This window comes from Schistocerca piceifrons, chromosome 3 (genome assembly GCF_021461385.2).
Source record: "Schistocerca piceifrons isolate TAMUIC-IGC-003096 chromosome 3, iqSchPice1.1, whole genome shotgun sequence".
In the NCBI taxonomy this organism is placed as follows: Eukaryota; Metazoa; Arthropoda; class Insecta; order Orthoptera; family Acrididae; genus Schistocerca; species Schistocerca piceifrons.
Window position 1 is genome coordinate 856,975,276 of NC_060140.1, and position 22,071 is coordinate 856,997,346.

Here is a 22,071-nt window from a genome sequence, read left to right on the forward strand (position 1 = left end):
CTGCACTTGGTGTGATCACATCAATGCCCTCATATGCTGTTCCTAAATTTTCCTGTATCCCTTCGGTGCCTACTTCTGGCACTGGCTGACACAAATTTTCTGTGCTTATTATGGAACTTCCAGATTACTTTCTCTTTTCACTGACTTTCTGCCAATTGCCAGTTCCCAATGCTTACCAGTTCCTTTCTTGTTTCTTCCAGCCGTGCTTGAAGGACACAGAATTTTCCTTCACACTCCTCGCTCCCCTAACTGTTGTTGATTGGTACTTTGCGGTTTCAAGAGAAGGCATCTTCAGTTTTCCCAGTGGTCTGTGCACTGCCACGCCACCGCCGCCACCACCACCACCACCACCACCACCACCACCACCACCACCACCACCACCCCTTATTCCACCCCCTCCCCTCACCCAAATGAAAATATTTAGTGTGATATTGGCTACAAAACAGCATGCCCTCTACTCCGTGACAGTTCCCACTCACTGATGGTTAAATCTGTTTAGAAAGAAGAATTGACTGGAACAGAAAATGGAGTGCTAGTCAATGTATAACTCCCAAGAACATATAAAGTTTTCTTGCCTCTGTTTTTGTGCAAATTTAGAGATAAAATGACAGAAGAATGAATTAGTACTTTTTTCGTTAGAGCATCACACTACTAAGATTGTTTCATTAGATTTTCTATGTTTATAACTCATAAAATATAGGTCTAGGTCATGTCCATCTAATTAACAACTATGTGAAATGTGCTAAATATGATATAGAAAAGTGCATCTGCACTTAATGGTGAGAATACTACTGCATTAGTGGTTATCTTATTTATTTACTTACAGGGAATTAATTAATGTTAACTCTTAATTACTGCTTGTTGTGTGCGAGATATACCTTTGAGTCTCATTCGGCTGTAGTTCTGAATGTTGACCATCAAACACAACTGCAGGTCAACAAGAAGAGAAATAATAATGTATTATTAACAGTGTTACGAACACAAAAAGTCAGATGACATGAAACTGTTCTCTTGTGAAAATATCAGCAAATATAACATGTTCTTACCATCTTCAGCACCGGAAGATAAAGACTACAGGAACTAGTAGTTAAGTCAAAATATAAGCCTAGATACAGTATTTAGAGACATTACTAGCCATCCATAATGAGATTTTCACTCCGCTGCAGAGTGAAAATCTCATTCTGGAAACATCCCCCAGGCTGTGGCTGAGCCATGTCTCCGCAATATCCTTTCTTTAAGGAGTGCTAGTTCTGCAATGTTCACAGGAGAGCTTCTGTAAAGTTTGGAATGTAGGAGACGAGGTACTAGCAGAAGTAAAGCTGTGAGGACGGGGTGCGAGTCATGCTTGGGTAGCTCAGATGATAGAGCGCTTGCCCGCGAAAGGCAAAGATTCTGAGTTCGAGTCTCGGTTCAGCACACAGTTTTAATCTGCCAGGAAGTTTCATTGCTAGCCATATTTGCCTACTAATAAAAATGGAGCTACAGTTCATTGTAACGAAACATTGTTTTGGCACCTGCACTTTTCCATTTTATATTTGTTAAAATCGTTGGATAACAGAAGATAGTTCATTGCCCGCGAAAGGCAAAGGTCCCGAGTTCGAGTCTCGGTCGGGCACACAGTTTTAATCTGCCAGGAAGTTTCATATCAGCGCACACTCCGCTGCAGAGTGAAAATCTCATTCTGGAAACATCCCCCAGGCTGTGGCTAAGCCATGTCTCCGCAATATCCTTTCTTTCAGGAGTGCTAGTTCTGCAAGGTTCGCAGGAGAGCTTCTGTAAAGTTTGGAAGGTAGGAGACGAGGTACTGGCAGAAGTAAAGCTGTGAGTACCGGGCGTGTGTCGTGCTTTGGTAGCTCAGTGGTAGAGCACTTGCCCGCGAAAGGCAAAGGTCCCGAGTTCGAGTCTCGGTCGGGCACACAGTTTTAATCTGCCAGGAAGTTTAATATACAAATATTTTGCTTGCCTATATTTATTGCTTTGTTTTGCCATTTAATGATATTATGAAAAGGCCAAATTGGTACTCACTGTAAAGATGACACTTTGAGTTGCAGACAACCACAAAGTAAAGACTTACACGTTGAACTTGCTAAAGCTTTCTTCAGAAAGAAAAATGCACATTCATTCACACAAGCAAGCACACCTCTCACGTACCTGACTACTATCTCCGACCATTCTGTCAATTTTAAATTATTCCATATATTGTTCCACAGCAAGTATGTTTAATTCAACATTACGGTACCGCAAATACACTTACAATATATCAGAGTAAAAGATAACAGCTTGTCAATGTAATGGCAAGGAGAGTAACAGTAACATGGAGGAGCTAAACTGGCAGCTGATCTCACCCTCTACTTTAAAAAGTTATTTGCAGTCTTCTGTAACTAGCTCTTGTAAGCTAAATTTTATAATTCTTGGGCTTATCTTAGTCAGATTTCATACCATTTAACAATGTACAAAGTGATTTCTCAATTTGTATTAAACTACCAGATACACTGTCGCTTCATGGTGTCCAGCGAGTATACTGCAAGCCTGCTGGATGCTATGATCCAGTGGTACATACCTGCTTATTTATTCATTTTTCTATATTTCGCTTTTCCTTCTTGGCTTTTTCTTTTGATTGTAGAAAAATGACTGTGCATGTATTGCAACTGCTCAAATTGCCCTAAGGAACAGCAAAATTTTAGATAATGCGTTCAAATTTGTTTCTATTTCATTGTTTTAATATTGATCTCTGTATAAGGGATGAAACCCTGTAAACAGGTCTTCCTACTAGAATGTTGTTCAACTGTTACATACCCATCCAGTTTATCTGCTGCACAAGTGCACACCTCTGTGTGTGTGTGTGTGTGTGTGTGTGTGTGTGTGTGTGTGTGTGTGTGTGTTGCTTTGTGTTGCTTTAAATGCATTGACAGTTGAAATTTTTGCCAGCTGCAACAGGTGACATCAAGAATGGATTTGCCATAGTGCGCCCACCAGGCCATCATGCAGAAGCTTCACAGGCTATGGGCTTTTGTTTCTTTAATTCAGTGGCCATTGCAGCACGACTGTTACAACAGAGGTTAAACCTACACAGGATCCTTGTAGTTGATTGGGTGAGTAGAACGACAAGAATATTTACTTCAGATTTGATGTTAAATCAGTTTGTGGTCTTCTATCCATCTGTCTTCTTCTTCTTCTTCTATACATATATAAATTGAAATCCCACACAACACTATTGTCTGTATGTTCGGCCAAACCTCAGGAACTACTGTAGAGATTTTGACACGATTTTCACCAGTAGGTAGACTGATTTACAAGGAAGGTTTGTGTATAGAATTTATAAATATTTCTTGCGAGTTGGCTGAACTGTGATGAATTTAAGTCCCTCCCATTGTAAAACTGATGCCATTGCCATCTAAAGATGATTGGCAGAACATCTTTGAATCTCAGTAGCTTCTGCAATGCAGTGCTTCAGTCAGGTGGCCTTATGTACATCTCCTATATCCTGTGCCCCTGAATTGTGTGACAAAGGGTGTTCCATACCAATGTTGTGTAGGAAAGTGTGCTTTATACCAATGTTGTGTGATGGAGGGGCTTTATACCCACGTTACATGGCTTAGGGTGCTTCATACTGATGTTGCGTGGCAGAGGGTGCTTGATATCACTGTTTTGCAAAAGGGGTGCTTTGTACCGATGTTACGTTGCAGAGCATCCTTTGTACCAGTGCTGATGGTGGAGAGTACTTCTTACCAGTTTTATGTGACATAGTGTGCTTCGTACCAGTTTTATGTGGAAGAGGGTGCTTCTTACTAATGTTGTAAAGTAGAGGGTGCTCTGTACCGATTTTGCTCAGAAGAGGGTGCTTCATACTGATGTTATGTGGATATAGGAGCTTGGCGTGGATGTTGCACGGTAGAGGATACTTCTCAACAGGTGCACAGAAAATATAGCTCACACCAGTCTGGTGCTGCGGGCAGGCGGATCGGGTGGCACAGTACCTCGCAGCTCCCATCACTGCCACAAGACGTCACTCCAAATGCCAATCATACAGGGAATGGATAACAGTTGTGTGTCCTAAGTACTTTTATGGTATGCTCTGTTTAAATGGTATAAGCTATACGAAAATGCCGATTTTAAATTATCTAATGACAGTCTCTGAATTTTAATTGTAACTCTTTAAGTGGCCTGTCAACAAAATTACCACCCTACCAAATTAGTCATCTGGCTCTAGAAACTTAATGCTACTGTTGTGAAGATGAGGCAGGGTCTTTAAAAACATTTGTAGAAACATTGTGTTGGTGTTACAGATATTGTGTAATTTTTTCCTAATCTTCAAAGAGAGAACTGAAACTAACTTTCCTCTTTCTTGAAGGATTTTTATTGTAAACTGCAGCTGTGTAGAAGAAAGAGAACATGACATGGAGAGAGCATATTGTACATCTAGGAACATTTACAACAAAAGGTTTCTGTCTAAAAATCTGAAAATCAGCACTACAACACAGTAGTAAAACCAGAATGTCTTTATACAAGTGAATGTTTAATATTGAATCACAAGTTACACAGACTTGAAGCCCTAGAGAGAAGAATCATTCAAAAAATACTCAGACCACTAGGAAATACAGAGGTATGGAAATTAAGAAGTAATGAAGAAGTATATTGCAACATAGAAAACATAACTGAAACACTACAGGAGAAGTGTCTGCTAATTTTTGGACATTTATACAGAATGAATGGCAATAGGTTAACCAGACATATTTTTAAATATCTTTGGGACAAGACATCAACAATAGACTGGATTCAAGAAGTTAGGAAAGATTTGAAAAGAAACAACATAGGTAAAGAAGACGCAACAAATGAGAGATTCTTAAGAAGAAAGTGTTAAAAATGGAAGGATTCCAAGGCAATAAGCAGAAGAAGACAGGGTCAAAATAGTCTGAGGAGAAAAAGAGATATATAATGAGAAGATAAAAGAATACAGTGGAACCTAACTTAACAAGCAACTCCCATAATGTGCAGTTTGCATAATGAGCAAAACAAATTGTAAAGAAAATTACTTTCTTTATGAACTACATTTCGCATTATGAGTGACAATGATTTTGTGTGACGTCACCAGCCATTCACGCGTAATTTAAGGGATGTACAGGACTAAAACTAAAATAAGATGTTTGGAGTAACAAATATCACATTGATTATGAAATGAAGAGACCAGTATTATCAGAGAAGAACAGTTGCTGTGGCTAGACATGGCTGGAGGAAAAAGAAAGAAGAACAAGAAATTGTGATGATGATGAGTAAGGTTTCTAAGGAATACCCTATGCTTAGGGAAAGTAATGTTTCTTCATTGTTGATGAATTACGGTTGTTTACAGTTTTGATGTTTACCTTGTCATAATGTCATCTTGTCATTATCATCATCATTATCATCATTATCATCATCAACTGTGCATATTAGGGACTCTTGCCTGTTCTGGTTTAACAGTTCACCTCTTTCTACATTAACTGGAATAAGTGTAATGCACACTTAATTTTATACGTGATTTACGTTCTTGTTGTCATATGTTTTGGTAGCATCAGTTTTTTACCTTATTGGATAGATTTATAATTCGTTTCTGATTTTATCATTTCGTGTGTAGTCTCTTTTCAATTATTTCTTTAGTAAATGTAGAGACGTCATTTCTGTTACATGGATCTAAGAGTTTAATATGCGTGTTTCATTCCTGTACAACAGGACTAGAACAGTCACCATTTTGTAAAATTTAAGCTGTATTCTTTTCCACAGTGTTTGTCCTGTATTCTTTGTAGTTTGCCACAAATTGGAGGTACAGTTGATGTCATTTTTTCAATATCTGTCATTCGTATGTGATTTGACGGGTAAGGTATGTACAGTGTTACCTACTCTGCACTCACACAATGATTAGAGGTTTTCATTCAAAAGGAATCTTTCCCTCAAAATGCCAGTCCAGAGCAACTTGGTCTGTAGTGGGAAAAAAAACAATGAAATAAATGTGGACCCAGAGGAAAGCTAGTAAACATTTACATAGTGCAATAGCTGAATGGGCTCATCCACACTACCAGTTATTTTATGAATAGAATATGGAGAAGTGGGAGAAATTTATTCTTTATGTTTCTTTTAGAAATTTTATGTAAATATTGTCAAGAAATGTGTTTTAAAGGGGCTGAAATTAATACTTCACATTTTCTTTAGAAATTTGAATTATTCAACACACTTTAGAAATGTGAAGATTAGTGTTTGAAAACAACTTTCGATGTCATCAAGACCAATATAAATAAGGATTATACAAACAATTATACAGACTGTTCCAACACTGCCCCAAAGGGCAAGGGTGCTCTCAGCTATCCTCTTCACACTCACAGGCAGTCGCAAATAGTGTAGGCCACCCATCAGATGACTGTATTGTACGCATTCTGCATGTACACGAGACACCCAACCGTTGGAGTATGAAAGCGTACACGACAGAGCGTATGTGAGACTGTCCACGTGTCAGTCGTTTGCTCACCCCTGCCTGTTTGTGCCCATTGCCATATGGCAGATGTGCAAGCTGGAACAACCTGAATTATGGACTGTCCTAAAATATAAACATAGGATGTACATTGATTTTACTCTTTTATCTTGTAGAGCCCTTTTTTGTGATTGCAGTATTAAAAACTGTGTATAAAGCTATTACTAACTGTAACCTGAATCTGTCACAGTAAGCTAACATTCACAATTTATGTTTTAGGATGTGCACCACGGAAATGGCACCCAGCAGATGTTCTACGATGACCCACGCATTTTGTATTTATCAATCCATAGACACGATGATGGAAATTTTTTCCCAGGCACAGGAGGACCTACAGAGGTAAAAGAGCACTTCAGTAAAAGAGCACTTCAGTCAAAGTTGCAAATAGCAGTTGTATGAGGCAGTAGGATCTTGTGAAATAGTTTAGGTAGATACAAGCTTCTAAGTGACAAGTCAGCTTTTAGTAAGCCTCTGCAAGGAACCTACAAACCAATAGTTGACACTGATGTGATGTGACAAAAGTGTTGAAAGTTGACGTACCGTAAGCTTTCGGAACTTGACATGTCTTCACTTGATGGTGATGGGAAGAATGTAGAAATGAAAAGCAGGGACAGAAAATCATTTTATTCAAGTGTCAGATGGTGTAGAGTTTTGTACTAATAGCGATTTGGTCCTTTATTCCAACTTCAAATGATTATTTTGCATGTTTCCTTCTGCCACAATATTCGGAGATGACTTTTGTCTTCCGCAGCTACCTTTTTTTGTCTTATTTAACTTCTAATGAGAAAATTCCTTGTTTAAGAATTCTATTATCTTTGTCTTTTTCCTTTGTGTAGGACGTATGCCATATCCTATCTGATCTCAATATACATAATAATTTTAAAAATAAAGATGATGTGACTTACCATACGAAAGCACTGGCATGTCGATAGACACATAAACAAACTCAATCATACACACAAAATTCAAGCTTTCGCAACCAACGGTTGCTTTGTCAGGAAAGAGGGAAGGAGAGGGAAAGACGAAAGGATGTGGGTTTTAAGGGAGAGGTTAAGGAGTCATTCCAATCCCGGAAGCGGAAAGACTTACCTTAGGGGGAAAAAAGGACAGGTATACACTCGCGCGCGCACACACACACACACACACACACACACACACACACACACACACACACACACACATATCCATCTGCACGTACACAGACACAAGCCATGTATGTGCAGATGGATATGTGTGTGTGCGCGAGTGTATACCTGTCCTTTTTTCCCCCTAAGGTAAGTCTTTCCGCTCCCAGGATTGGAATGACTCCTTACCCTGTCCCTTAAAACCCACATCCTTTCGTCTTTCCCTCTCCTTCCATCTTTCCTGACAAAGCAGCCGTTGGTTGCGAAAGCTTGAATTTTGTGTGTATGTTTGTGTTTGTTTGTGTGTCTATGTGTCTATCGACGTGCCAGCGCTTTCGTTTGGTAAGTCACATCATCTTTGTTTTTAGATATATTTTTCCCATGTGGAATGTTTCCCTCTGTTATATACATAATAATTTTCATTTTTTCGTGTATGTTGCATACTGAGTTTGAAGTCCACGAGACAAGATTCTACAAGTATAACATTCTTTTTTATATACACACACCTGCTGAAAATTCTTACCCCCCTCCCCACTTCAGAAAGATTCACACAATCATTGATAAATCCTGTGTGACATTGGGAGGCAGCATGAGGTTGTGTAGCTATATTTGTGTAACTCTAATGTTATCATGATGTGAGCTGTCTGCTGCCCACTTCCCAACCTCCCGTAACCACGTCTTCTTTTCTCCCTGGAGAAGAATTCTATTGTTCTGAAAGGTTGAGTTGTCCTTTGTTCCATGTTATTTATTAGTTATACTGTGGGCCCGACCTCTAAAGCAAATTTGTTTGTCTGCAAACAAGATAAATAAACAGATATTTTTAAGCTTAATTTAGAGTTTAAGAATTGCCTCTAGAAAATAACAGTTTGCTATTCTGTTACAGTGTGGTATGGCGGAAGGCTTGGGTTTCAATGTAAACGTTGCGTGGTCGGGAGGCCTGGCTCCTCCGATGGGCGATGCAGAGTACTTAGCTGCATTCCGGACTGTGGTCATGCCCATTGCAAAGGTAGTGCCTGTTGTCCATTTGCTGTTAATTATATTCATCTTATCTCTTTGCAAAGTTCTTAAATTTATGTGCATTTGCAGCAGTATATGACAGATAAATGCAGTTTATAATATTTGTTGTGTGCATCTCCCGTCTTAACTGTATTTATTGACAAATGTGCATTTATATAGCCTTGATTAGCTGATTTTGTTTGTAACTCATTTTCAAGTGAACAGAAAAACACATGTCGAGCACCCTAGTGTGCATCTTGTAACAGTCATGTCAATATAAAAATAAAATCTAGTTTTGTCACAAAATAATTTTTTTTAGGAGATGGCAGACAGCACTAGCTCCCATTTGTGATTATTTAACATTGGTTTGCTAGCTAGGCAATGGGAAATATTAAGAGCAAGACCTGTTGTTGTTGTTGTGGTCTTCAGTCCTGAGACTGGTTTGATGCAGCTCTCCATGCTACTCTATCCTGTGCAAGCTTCTTCATCTCCCAGTACCTACTGCAACCTACATCCTTCTGAATCTGCTTAGTGTATTGATCTCTTGGTCTCCCTCTACGATTTTTACCCTCCACGCTGCCCTCCAATGCTAAATTTGTGATCCCTTGATGCCTCAAAACATGTCCTACCAACCGATCCCTTCTTCTAGTCAAGTTGTGCCACAAACTTCTCTTCTCCCCAATCCTATTCAATACCTCCTCATTAGTTACGTGATCTACCCACCTTATCTTCAGCATTCTTCTGTAGCACCACATTTCGAAAGCTTCTATTCTCTTCTTGTCCAAACTGGTTATCGTCCATGTTTCACTTCCATACATGGCTACACTCCATACAAATACTTTCAGAAACGACTTCCTGACACTTAAATCTATACTCGATGTTAACAAATTTCTCTTCTTCAGAAACGATTTCCTTGCCATTGCCAGTCTACATTTTATATCCTCTCTACTTCGACCATCATCAGTTATTTTGCTCCCTAAATAGCAAAACTCCTTTACTACTTTAAGTGTCTCATTTCCTAATCTAATCCCCTCAGCATCACCCGATTTAATTTGACTACATTCCATTATCCTCGTTTTGCTTTTGTTGATGTTCATTTTATATCCTCCTTTCAAGACACTGTCCATTCCATTCAACTGCTCTTCCAAGTCCTTTGCTGTCTCTGACAGAATTACAATGTCATTGGCGAACCTCAAAGTTTTTACTTCTTCTCCATGAATTTTAATACCTACTCCGAATTTTTCTTTTGTTTCCTTTACTGCTTGCTCAATATACAGATTGAATAACATTGGGGAGAGGCTACAACCCTGTCTCACTCCCTTCCCAACCACTGCTTCCCTTTCATGTCCCTCGACTCTTATAACTGCCATCTGGTTTCTGTACAAATTGTAAATAGCCTTTCGCTCCCTGTATTTTACCCCTGCCACTTTCAGAATTTGAAAGAGAGTATTCCAGTTAACGTTGTCAAAAGCAAGACCTATTGAAACTCTCTCTCTCTCTCTCTCTCTCTCTCTCTCTCTCTCTCTCTCTCTCTCTCTCCCCCCCCCTCTCTCCCTCTCACACACACAAAATTAGAGGAAGGGGGAGATGTCTTTAATCCCGATGGCATGGATTGAATGCCATGGGCATTTGCTCAGATGGGCTGGGTGGTCTCAAAAGTCAAGGGAAGTGATGTGACAAGGGGAAGGTTAGTATTCATTTATTTATTGCGTTTAAAGACCTTTTACGTAATATTTTTGAAAAGGGTGTGCATTTTACAATTTTAATTATAATAGTATCAGTTGTTCCCTGTTACAAATGTATACTGTATTTAAACAGACAAAAGTAATAGTAATAATGAAGAATTATGAAGAAAATTCAGCAGATTAAAAATTGTAAATTAGTCAAAGGAAAATTAAATATTTCAGGAGTAAAGAAGGATAGAATAGTATGAAGGAAGTTGGCTAATGTCTCACCAAAAGCTAACTGGAGATGGTGATGTAGGAATGAAACAGCAAACTCGAGCATCTTTGGTTGGTAGCTTCTTATTCTAATTTGGTGGTCCTCAATAGTGATGGTGATTTACCTCAGGATTCTCATTTATGCTACAAAGGGCCTGTAGTGTAGTGTTGCTAAATTGTACTATTTCCATGCTACAGTTAACTGCTACTAGTTGGTTAATAGTTCATGTTTTTGTTCAATCTGTGTTTGTATCTGTCAATATTGTTTACACTTTTGACATGACTATGTGATCACAATAACCAGTCATGATAGATTCTACATATGTGTGTGGCAAATAATAATAATATATTTGTATTTTCAAATGTTAACATGGTGTAGTCCAAGTCACTGCCTGCATTTGTGTCATCATTTAGAGTGGTGTTCTGTATAGGCATGTTTGTTTGTACCCTTTATGTAATGTGGCTGATGATTTCCCAACATTGAATTCAGTCCATTTATTATTGTCTTTTATATGTTCATGATGTGCATTGTGTGTGTGTGTGTGTGTGTGTGTGTGTGTGTCAGTTCCCTGCACTGCTTACAGTACAGGACATTATGTTCAGGGATCCTAATTCCCCACATATACAATCAGCCTCCTATCTGTTAATCATGTGTGTTTGAACACTTGGGATACAGCCCATGGCCAGATAGAAAAAATATATAAACATAGTTCAGCATGCCACTGATAACCTTAGCAAGGCACTCACCTGCTTTTGTCATACAGCAGTTCTGTTAGTGACAAGGGGAAGTCTAGATGCACAAGCAGAGACCACAAAGGTCACTACTGACTCAGAAAGAACACATTGATATTTTCAGATTTGTGATATAGGTAATAATATTGTGTTGTATTAATTCATCCTTGTTTGCAAAGATTTTTAACTGTATGTGTATATTTATTGAAACTCAATCTCTTGCATAAGTATACCCTTAAATATTTTATCACCATTTCCTGTTTAAAGTTTGTGTTGTTTAGTTTCATAGATGGGTCTTGCAATAGTGTTCCTTTGAGCATTGTGTTGGGTTTTGTCTGCAGAGATTGTCAAATTATTAATTTTGCACCACGAATTGATTGTGTGCGGTGTTCCACTGGCTTTACTTCTCTTCTTATGTTTGCTGAGAATACCAGTAAGAGATTGTTTCCAGAAGCTATTAAATACAGTATGGTCATCCCCATCCATTAAGTTTAGGAAAGGTAGACTAGTGATGTCCCAGAAGGTGGGCTCACACATCAATCCTTGTGGTCACCTCTTTGCAGTGCAATGTCTGTTAAAACTGCAACCTGCAATGTTTGGTAAAATTGCAAATACATATTTACAATGTGGTTGTTCTACTATTCAGAGTATTTCATTTGTTGTTTATCTGTAGACTTGTCTTTCCTGAAGTCAAATGATATGGGCTTAGGTCTTGAAGTTCTTTGTGGGCCGTAGGCAGTTACACAAAAGCCTTTCTTGGACTTGGGCCAAATTATTTATGACTCAAACTTGCTTATACAATTTTGGTTGTACTGTGTCTTTATCTATAGTTTTTCTTTTTTTTAATTTATTTTTTATTTTATTTTTTTTATTTTAAAAATACTCTATTTACTGTTTTCTAGACTGTTGTACACTTCATCCTTAGGATGTCGTTTATATCGCTGTAGAGTAAATTCTGTCGGGTACTGGGGACTTCTTTTTCTTTAATTTAGTTATTACTAAAGCAACTGCTCATGTGAATGAGCAGGTAACAGTATGTGTGTATTATGATAAGATCGTGTTCGTGCCTGTAGAAAGTTGTTCTAGTTTGTTCAGTTGTCATGAGTGCTGTCCTAAAGTGGTCTTTTTCTAGTCTACATATCATTGACTTAATTTGTCTGTCCATAGCAGTGAGTGCATTTTAATATAATTTGGATTTACATCTCATGTTTTGTCCAAGTCTTTGTAACTCTGGGCAAGAGACAACCTTGGGTTTCCCTGTATATTGCGAAGTACTTGCCTCTGTATGTATTGTCATAAATTATTCTAGTATAATTTGAAACTGCTTATGTTTTACAGTGTTGTAGGTTTGATGTCCTAAGGTAATTAATATCGGATTGTGGCCATTGGTGTTTGCCCTATGTGACTCTGCCATTCGCCGATGGAGTGTATGGCTCTGTTATTTGTCAGTGTAATATCTGTGTTGCTAGAAGAACCAACTCATCTATTGTAAGTGAGCGGCTGGGGCTCCTTGTTTGTCATGTAAAGATTTCTTTCCTGAATTATGTCATTATCATACTGCTGTCTGTCATCATAGTTAGAATGCGAGAGGTAGAATCTAGCATTTATGTCGGAGGTCACTAGCATTCTCCGTCTGTTTGCAAATGATGCAAGCTTGTGGATTTTATTTGTGAAGTCTTGGATTTTTATGTGCATATTTATTTATTTCTATGGCAGCCATGTGTTTGTCACGTATATGTGGATTCTTGAAGTGGTCCAGCTATTATCTAATATTAAAATCGCTGATGTTGTGTCCAGGTTGCAAGTGAAGACACAGTCAGGATGCACATCAGGTTAAACTCTTCCTGTGGACAAAGTATTTCAGTGCTTAGTTTGTGACAGAGTTTATAGACTTCTACACTTTTGAGTTTGCTTCTATTGGCATTTAACTGTACAACTATCTACTGTAATTTAACTGTATGACTATGACAGTGTTTCATAGTGACATGGTATGTTGGTCAAGATTGTTGGAAATCAGTATGCACTCTCCCCTGAGCCTTTCATTGTTTGGGTTTGGACAATCAAGGACAGGCTATCTTTAAATTCTTTAATTTCTTCATTGAACTCAGAAGGTAGGAGTCTGACTTGATGATGTCAGCAACCAGTAGCCCTCTTCCAGCTTCTGGCTTTCGCTAACGATGATTTATATTTTGTGCAGGTTTGATTGTTTTCATGATTATGGTTCATGTCATTATTGATTTCTGGTACTCAAGTGGATAGTTCTGTTCCTTATAACACATAGTCTGTGTGTTCAGTTAGTCTTTTAGGAGTTGGACACTTTCACTTGTTTGTCAAACTCCTAATGTGAGATGTTGTCACTCAGATTTAATTCATTACAGCAGGAGGCCTTCCTCTGCACAGCCTTACCCACCATCTGTTTAATGGTAATCACAATTCTAGAAACCTTCTCACTATTCTCTCCTAGTTGATCAACCTCCACATCATATCCCTGATGTATATTTATGTACAGTACAAAATTTCTACCACTTTTCTTATGAATGTATCCTCATAGAAAATAAAATCAGTTTTCTCTTAATCTTAAAATTTGACGATTTATATTTCTTCATTGTGTTTCTGTTGTACAACCCATTTTAATTTTTAAATGAAAATCACATAATCATTTAACCCAAGCATCTGTAAAAGTACTTGTTAAATGAAATGAAGTTTGTTTCCATGTAAATAGCCCTGCAACAACACACTTATTTTCTTTGTTCTTCAACCTTTAACAGGCACGATTTCTTCTTCTTCTTCTTTCTTTCTTCTTCTTCTTCTTCTTCTTCTTCTTCTTCTTTTTTTTTTTTTTTTTCCACATGCGTGACAACACTGTTGCCTCACTTATTTGTTAGATCACTAGTCCCAGTTGCTCCTACAGTCTCTGTCATGCGATATGGCCTTCACATCTAGCAGGAATGTGGTAAACAAAAAATTCAAATTGCACCATTCTTTTTTCATGATTTGGTGCTGTAGCTAGTATCGAGGTGCCTGGTGAACTGCAGACAATTCATACTAACATTCTTGAAAAACTTTCATGTATATTGTATTGATATACTAAAATCTCTGTTATTCCATAAAATTCAAGCCCTCTGAAACTCAATATTGTTAAAAATGTAGCCCATTAGTTTTGTGCAGCCAATTTTTTACAATTCCAGTAATGTATTTTGTTTTATTAAAAATGTTATGGATATTTATTCAATTTTGTCGTATTCAGAGTATATAAGTTAAAATAGAGACCTTTATAAAAATTCTTTATAAGTAGGTTGGTACTTAAAATCTGTCCTAGCAAGTATGCCCCGATTTTTGCTTTTATTCTATAAAGATAACACAATATATGGATAAATTTATTCCTTAGGAATATTTGTCATAATTTGCAACATAAGGCTAGACTCTGTTTTGTACAAATAATTAAATTAATTGGAAATGATTTCCTTAGTGTACTTTTTGTAGTGGAAGGGTTGCTACAGTGATGTTTGTTATGTTTTGTTTTGTAGCTTTTGAACTGTCGTTTCTGCCACTAGGCATGTATAGCACATCTCATTGCCAGTTCACTGCCACCTGTGTTGACCTGGCTTGTTCTGTTCATCTGGAGTGATTGTTTTTGTTAGCAATGTTTTTTTCTTGTTTTGTTTTTTATGGTGGCTTGGTTAAGGGAACAATGTGCAGCTGTTAACTTTTGTTTTCTACTTGGTAAAAATGCTACTGGAACTGTTTTAATGTTGAAAACAGCTTACCAAGATAATGCTGTGGGAAAAACTCAAGTGTACGAGTGGTTTGCTCTATTTGAAAATGGTGACATTTCGATTGATGACAAACCTTGTACTGGACGTCCATCAACTGTCCAAATTTCAGGGTTTGTTTCCCGGTCCGACCATCAAGCAGACCTATTATTTAGACGTTTTAAGAAGATTGCCCAACAGTGTTCATCAAAAAGACCCGATTTATGGGAGACAGGAGGCGACTGGTTCTTCCACCATGGCAACACACCTGCACACACAGCCATCTCTGTTGGACAGTTTTTAGCTAAAAGTGGCATGGTTCCACTGCCTCATGCACCTGCCTCGCCTGATCTGGCTCCATATGCCTTTTTCTTATTTCCATGTATGGAAACGGGGCATGAAAGGGCACTGATTTGACAACATTGCAGAAGTCCAGGAATAAATAAATAAATAAATAAATAAAACAACGAGGAGGAGGAGCTGTCAGCCATTTCTAAAGACGACTACAGAAAATGTTTTGAACAGTGGGAGGAATGGTGGGACAAATGTATTAGTTGAGAGTATTTTGAAGTGGATAAGGTTGTTTCGTAAACAATTTGAAAATATATAGCTTTTAACTTTTTTTTTTTTAATTTAGTTAAATTAACCTGAATGTTAAACTGCATTGATTGACTGTTCTGTGAGTTCTTGGTAGAATATTTTATACATTATGAACGAAACACACACAACACTGGTGTAATATTGTACAAATATTTATTATTTGTTACACAAACTAGTTTTCAACTGTTACATGATCATCAGGTTCAAAGATAAGTATGTGGGCCATTGAAATTTTGTTGAAACAAAGATTTTAAATTAGTACATCTACAGAGTATCTCCATTTCCAGAGGTAAAAAATCTTAATATTAGAATTAGGAATAAAACGAGGGATTATTTCAGTGTAAATGTGATGTAAGATTATTTAACTACTATAAAGTATGTGACACATTAATTAATGAACTATAGACAAAGTGCAACAATTGTAAATAGAAGAAAATAATTGCACAATATACTTTGGTGACATATTCCAAAGATGTGGCTGAACAAAATAATCTGGTCTTTAATAGGTCCTAAATTACAAACAGATAAGATACAATAGTGATAGTAAGCAGGTGAGTAAAGCAGCTTTGATTATACAATGTAATTTTTTCAACACAGCAAGAGAAATTATACACACATCAAAAAAAGTTTCACATCACCCCGGTTCCCAGAACTCCTGAAGACAGACGTTGACAGTGGATATTGTATCACAGACTCAGTCCCTTTGATTGTTCAGAGATGTCACTAAACCCACCCAAATATGTAAACAACAATGCATGAGCAGTGCCCATTAGACGGAGGGGTGCCGACACCTGATCAGTTTCAGTCATTCCACTAGGAAGGAGGTACACGGCTCGTGTTGCCTGTAGTTCAACCATGCCTAGATGGTCAAGACTGCAGTTCGATCGTGTCCGCATTGCTACTTTGTGCCAGGAATGGCTCTCAATAAGGGAAGTGTCCAGGCATCTCGGAGTGAACCAAAGCGATGTTGTTCGGACATGGAGGAGATACAGAGAGACAGGAACTATCGATGCCATGCCTCGCTCAGGCCACCCAAGGGCAACTACTGCAGTGGATGACCGCTACCTATGGATTATGGCTCAGAGGAACCCTGACAGCAATGCCACCATGTTGAAAATGCTTTTCGTACAGCCACAGGAGTTGTGTTTGGAGGCAACCCAGTCAACCTGAATGCCTTTGACTCACTGTCCAGCGAAGCATCAAGGTGGAGGTTCCCTGCTGTTTTGGGGTGACATTATGTGGGGCCCATATATGCTACTGGTGGTCATGGAAGGCGCCATAATGGCTGTATGATATGTGAATGCCATCCTCCGACCGATAGTGCAACCATATTGGCTTGGCATTTATCTTCATGGACACCCAGTCATGCCCCCATCATGCACATCTTGTGAATGACTTCCTTCAGGATAACGACATCGCTCGACTAGAGTGGCCAGCATGTTCTTCAGACATGAACCTTATCGAACATGGCTGGGATAGATTGAAAAGGGCTGCTTATGAACGACGTGACCCACCAATCACTCTGAGGGATCTACATCGAAACGCCGTTGAGGGCTGGGACAATCTGGACCAACAGTGCCTTGATGAACTTGTGGATAGTATGCCATGACAAATACAGGCATGCATCAATGCAAGAGGACGTGCTACTGTGTGTTAGAAGTACCTTTGTGTTCAGCAGTCTGGACTACCATCTCTGAAGGTCTCACTGTATGGTGGTACAACATGCAGTGTGTGGTTTTTCATGAGCAATAAAAAATACAGAAATGATGTTTATGTTGATCTCTGTTCCAATTTTTATGTACAGATTCTGGAACTCTTCGAACCGAGATGATGCGAAACTTTTTTTTTATGTGTGTAGTAATTGAAATAAAGGAAAATCAGGCATGTGAATAAGAGTAGTATTTGCAGTAAGAAGTGGCAGGTACTGTATCTGATCATTCAGTGCTAAGCTTGGATTGATGGCTATTTGTTTATTAATTTCCAAATTTTCAAGATAGTTCTTCTTCGTTTCTTTATGGATGTGATATAACATGTCACATTTCACCTTGTAACTATGGCCATCTTTAAATCCAGTAACGCAAAAACAACATTTTTGTGCACAACACTGTTGGACACTTTTTGCCCCATGGTGAAGACAGCACCCCAGCTTTGGAAAAGAGTGGAACATATATAAAACTACTTGTAATTGTGGCAAATTCTATATATTTCAATCTGTCAGGGCAATATTGGCCCACTTGAGGAAACACCACAGAAGTTGAAAACTTACAAAAGGAGACTCTGCTTTTGCAGATCATCTCCTTTAAGAAGTCCTTAGTTACATGGGGAAACAAGATATTCCATCACATCCATAAAGGAAGATTAATAATCTTCAAATTTTGGAAATTAATAAACCCATGCTCATCAACCCAATCTTAGTACTTAACTACCAGATGCAGTTCCCTTACTCACCACTTCTAACTCCATATACTGCTCATAATCCTATCCAGGCCATGTTGTAAATTACCATCTTACTACTCACATGCCCTATTTTCCTGTATTTCGGTTACTATAATTACTCCCGATGTGTTAAAAAAATTACATTGTATAACCACAACTGCTTCACTCACCTGATTAATATCACTGTTAAATCTTACCTGTTATTAATTTAGATCCTATTAAAGACCAGATTGTTTTGTTCGGCCACATCTTTGGGATATGTCACCGAAGTTCATTGTGCAATTATTTTCTTCTATTTACAATAGTTGTAATTTGTTGAGTTAACATATCACATATTTTATCTTAGTTAAATAATCTTACATCACGTTGAAATAATCCTTCGTGTTTTATTCCTAATTCTAACATTAACATTTTTCATCTCTGGAAATGGAGATACTGTCTAGATGCACTAGTTTAAAATCTTTGATCCAATAAAATCACACTACAGCACATACTTATCTTTGTAAGTGCTAATGCTGTAACAACTGAAAACTGTTTCATATAAGAAATAATAAATATTGTAGAATATTACAACAGGGTTGCAAGTGTTTCATTCATAATGACTGTTAAACTGTTCTTCATAACCAATTGATTTCCGGGCATTCTCCCATCAAATCAAATCAAATGTTATTTATTTATAAGCCAAAATGCACAGCTAGTAGACAGAAGGGCCAGGTAAATTTCATCTTGAAATTAGTTTTTGAGTTGATAATGGTTTCTGCCTCCCTTTCAGTTCTGGATTACTGATCTTAAACAGCAGAAAATTGAAATTTTTAAAGTAAATTTATCAGTATCTGACAAAGCAGCAGCATCATCATTGTTATTGGAATAGCTTTTGATCTCTCACTCACTCACCCCCCCCCCCCCCCCCCCCCCCCCACTTCCCCCTCTCCCACTTTTCTTTCCCTGTGCCTTGTGTGATCATAACCCCAAAATAACAATAGAAACTTATGGAATAGTCGGAACTGACAGGTGTTCTGTCAGTAGATATACGTGTTGTTCATAAAGGAAATTTAGTGTTTCTTAAAATTTGAATCATGAAAAACAAATTATTTGATTGTCTTCGAGTGGGGAGGGCAGTGGTAATCACATAGTTTGTATTTCAGAGGATGACGATTCGAGTCCCTGTCAGGCCATCCAGATTTTGGTTTTCTATGATTCCCTAAATTGCTTAGTCAAATGCTGGCATGCTTCCTTTGAAAGGGCACGGCGAATTTCTTTCCTAATCCAAGTTCGTGCTTTGTCATTAATTACCTGATTGTCAATGGGATGTTAAACTCTTAATATTTCTTCCTTCCTTGCTTTTTTCATTCTATTTTCACTAATGGTGTTGAAAGGTGGTACAAAGTTCCTCATTGTGTGTAAGTAATATAGGTGTGTTAATAATAGGAAACTATGGAATTCTCCATTTATTGATTAATTTCCTGTACTTTCAGGAGTACTCTCCAGAGGTGGTGCTGGTGTCTGCAGGGTTTGATGCAGCGGCAGGGCATGCTGCTCCTCTGGGTGGCTACAAAGTCTCCCCAGCGTGCTTTGGCCACATGACTCATCAGCTGATGCAGCTCGCTGATGGAAAGGTGTGTACATTGTATTGTCACATGCTCTTCTTTTAGTGTCTCAGTAGGGACAAATTCCCAGTCAGCCCTCCTTCCTGCCCTACTCTTTCAGTAAGAAAGTTTCTAACCAGATGCTACAGAAATTTGCAATCTATGGGCTGAGTCTATGGCACACATTGTAGTTTCCCCTATCTTTTCTTTGTCCCCTTTTTTTTAATGTTTCCATTTGACACTGATGTGTTTTTAGTAATAGCACCATACTAAAACAATGAAACACGTAAAATTAATTTTTGGAAACCAGCAGAATGGTTGTAAGGTGCCACAACACTGAGTAACACATGGACGTGTATTTGATCTGACAGTGGTGTCTGATGAATAAATCGTGGTGCTGAGCCTTATTAGCCCTCAACAGAAGTAAGCTGGTGTGTGATCTGTTCCTGAATAATATTTTATATGATCTATATTTATATTTCATTTACCAAATAGTTTATTACATCCTCCTATCAACATCTACTCCAGTCCCATCACAAAAGTCACCTATCCCATCAAAGGCAGACATCACGTCTCCCATCACAGGCAGGGCTACGTATGAAACCTTTCATGTGATCTACAAGCTAAGCTGCAAGCACTGTGCTGTATTCTACATGGGCAGGACAACCAACAACCCGTCTGTCTGCATGAAGGGCCTCTGACAAACTGTGACCAAGAAAAACCTGGACCACCCTGTTGCTGAACTCGCCATTCTTCATTTCAATGACTGCTTCACAGCGTGTGCCATCTGGATCCTTTCATTAACACCAGCTTTTCTGAATTGCATAGGTGGGAACTCTCCCTGCAATATATCCTACGTTCCCAAGACCTTCTGGCCTCAAACTTTGTTAGTGCTTGTCCTTACCTTCTAGGCTCTTCCCTTTTCCCATTCCAGCACTACACAGCCCTCCATACCACTAATGTACCAGTCTTTTTGCTTCTCGTCTTTTTCACTAACCCCCTCCCCCCCCCCCCCCCTCCCTTCCATCTAACCTCCCAATTGAACCTAGCTGCCCTACCCTCATCTCTACAACCTCCCACTAGCAGCATTTTACTGTCCCCTACCCCTACCCTGCTATCTTTCCCCCACCCCACCCCTCCTCCTTACCACCACCCTGTTGCCTTTCCCATAGTGCACTGCTGCTTGCAGATTTAAAAACTGGGAACCAGTTTAAAAATTAGAAGAAGACTTGTTTTTAATTGTACTTGCATGAGTAGGAAGAAAATGATAAAATGTTTAATATTATTAAACATTAACCATTTGTACATATCTTGTAAACTGACTCACTCCACATCATTTCAGTAAAAGAACTGTTCATATGATCTGTGGAACATGTAACTAGCTAACTAACTAATGAAGGTGTGCAGCTCTGTATGGCCATTTAACATGAAGCATTCCTGCACCATGGTGCCATCACCACAAAACCAGTCTCTTTCCATGATGTTCCTGGGGTTGTATTGGCTATCTGCTTCTCTCCGTAGTAATGTGCGATGAAACCCATTTTGCATACTTAAAGGGTCCGATTTTGATATTGCCGACTCCGCAATAAGGGCCTGTGTGTGAGCAGGATGCACATGACCTGACATCTGGCAAACAGCCTACTGTTCTGGGTCCCCGATACACAGTTTGTTGTGAAACAACTACTCCTGAGGGAGCTGCATGCTCTGCAGCCAATTGTCTTGCAGATTTCATCGAGCGGTTAAGCCCAGATACCGGTCCTGCTGTAGGGTGGTTATTCTCGGTCGACTTGATTCTGGCCTGTGACGAATGTCTCCTTTGTCTCAAAACTGTCGCCAAAACCTCGAAGTGACACTGCGTGGCACATCTGAGGATAATGAGACTTTGCTATGTGTCCAGCTCCTTCCAGGTGGCTTAGTATTCTACGCTGCAAAACAGGCTTTGTGGTATTGTTTTGTCAACTTCATTAGATTAGATTAGTTTTTCGTTCCATAGATCCATGATGAGGAGATCCTCCTGGATGTGGAACATGTCAATTTTTTTTTAAGCTGAAATAACAATACTAATAGTATGAATATATACAATACATCATTTATTTCTATTAAAAAATTCATCAGTGGAGTAGAGGAGTTGGCCACTAGTAAGTCTTTCAGGCTCCTTTTAAACTGATCTTTATTTGTAACTAATTTTTTTATGTTTGCTGGAAAATTATTGAAGATGAGTGTTCCTGAGTAGTGGACCCCTTTTTGAACTAAAGCAAGTGCTTTTGAGTCCTTGTGCAGATCATTTTTGTTCCTGGTATTGTATGTATGAACTGAGCTGTTTGTTGGAAAAAGAGATGTATTATTTAGGACAAATTTCATTAAGGAGTAAATATACTGAGAAGCAGTAGTTAGTATACCCAGTTC

At 38.5% G+C, this 22,071-nt stretch overlaps 1 protein-coding gene across 2 annotated transcripts in view; it reads left to right on the forward strand.

Moving 5' to 3' along the window:
* The window catches only part of LOC124787737 (histone deacetylase 5), a 112,744-nt gene that overhangs the window by 64,880 nt on the left and 25,793 nt on the right, over positions 1 to 22,071 (forward strand). For both annotated transcript variants that reach the window (XM_047254591.1, XM_047254592.1), the window contains 4 exons: positions 2,929 to 3,092; positions 6,719 to 6,838; positions 8,507 to 8,629; positions 19,555 to 19,695. In XM_047254591.1, the coding sequence (XP_047110547.1) occupies positions 2,929 to 3,092; positions 6,719 to 6,838; positions 8,507 to 8,629; positions 19,555 to 19,695 (548 nt within the window). The remainder of the gene's footprint in view (positions 1 to 2,928; positions 3,093 to 6,718; positions 6,839 to 8,506; positions 8,630 to 19,554; positions 19,696 to 22,071) is intronic.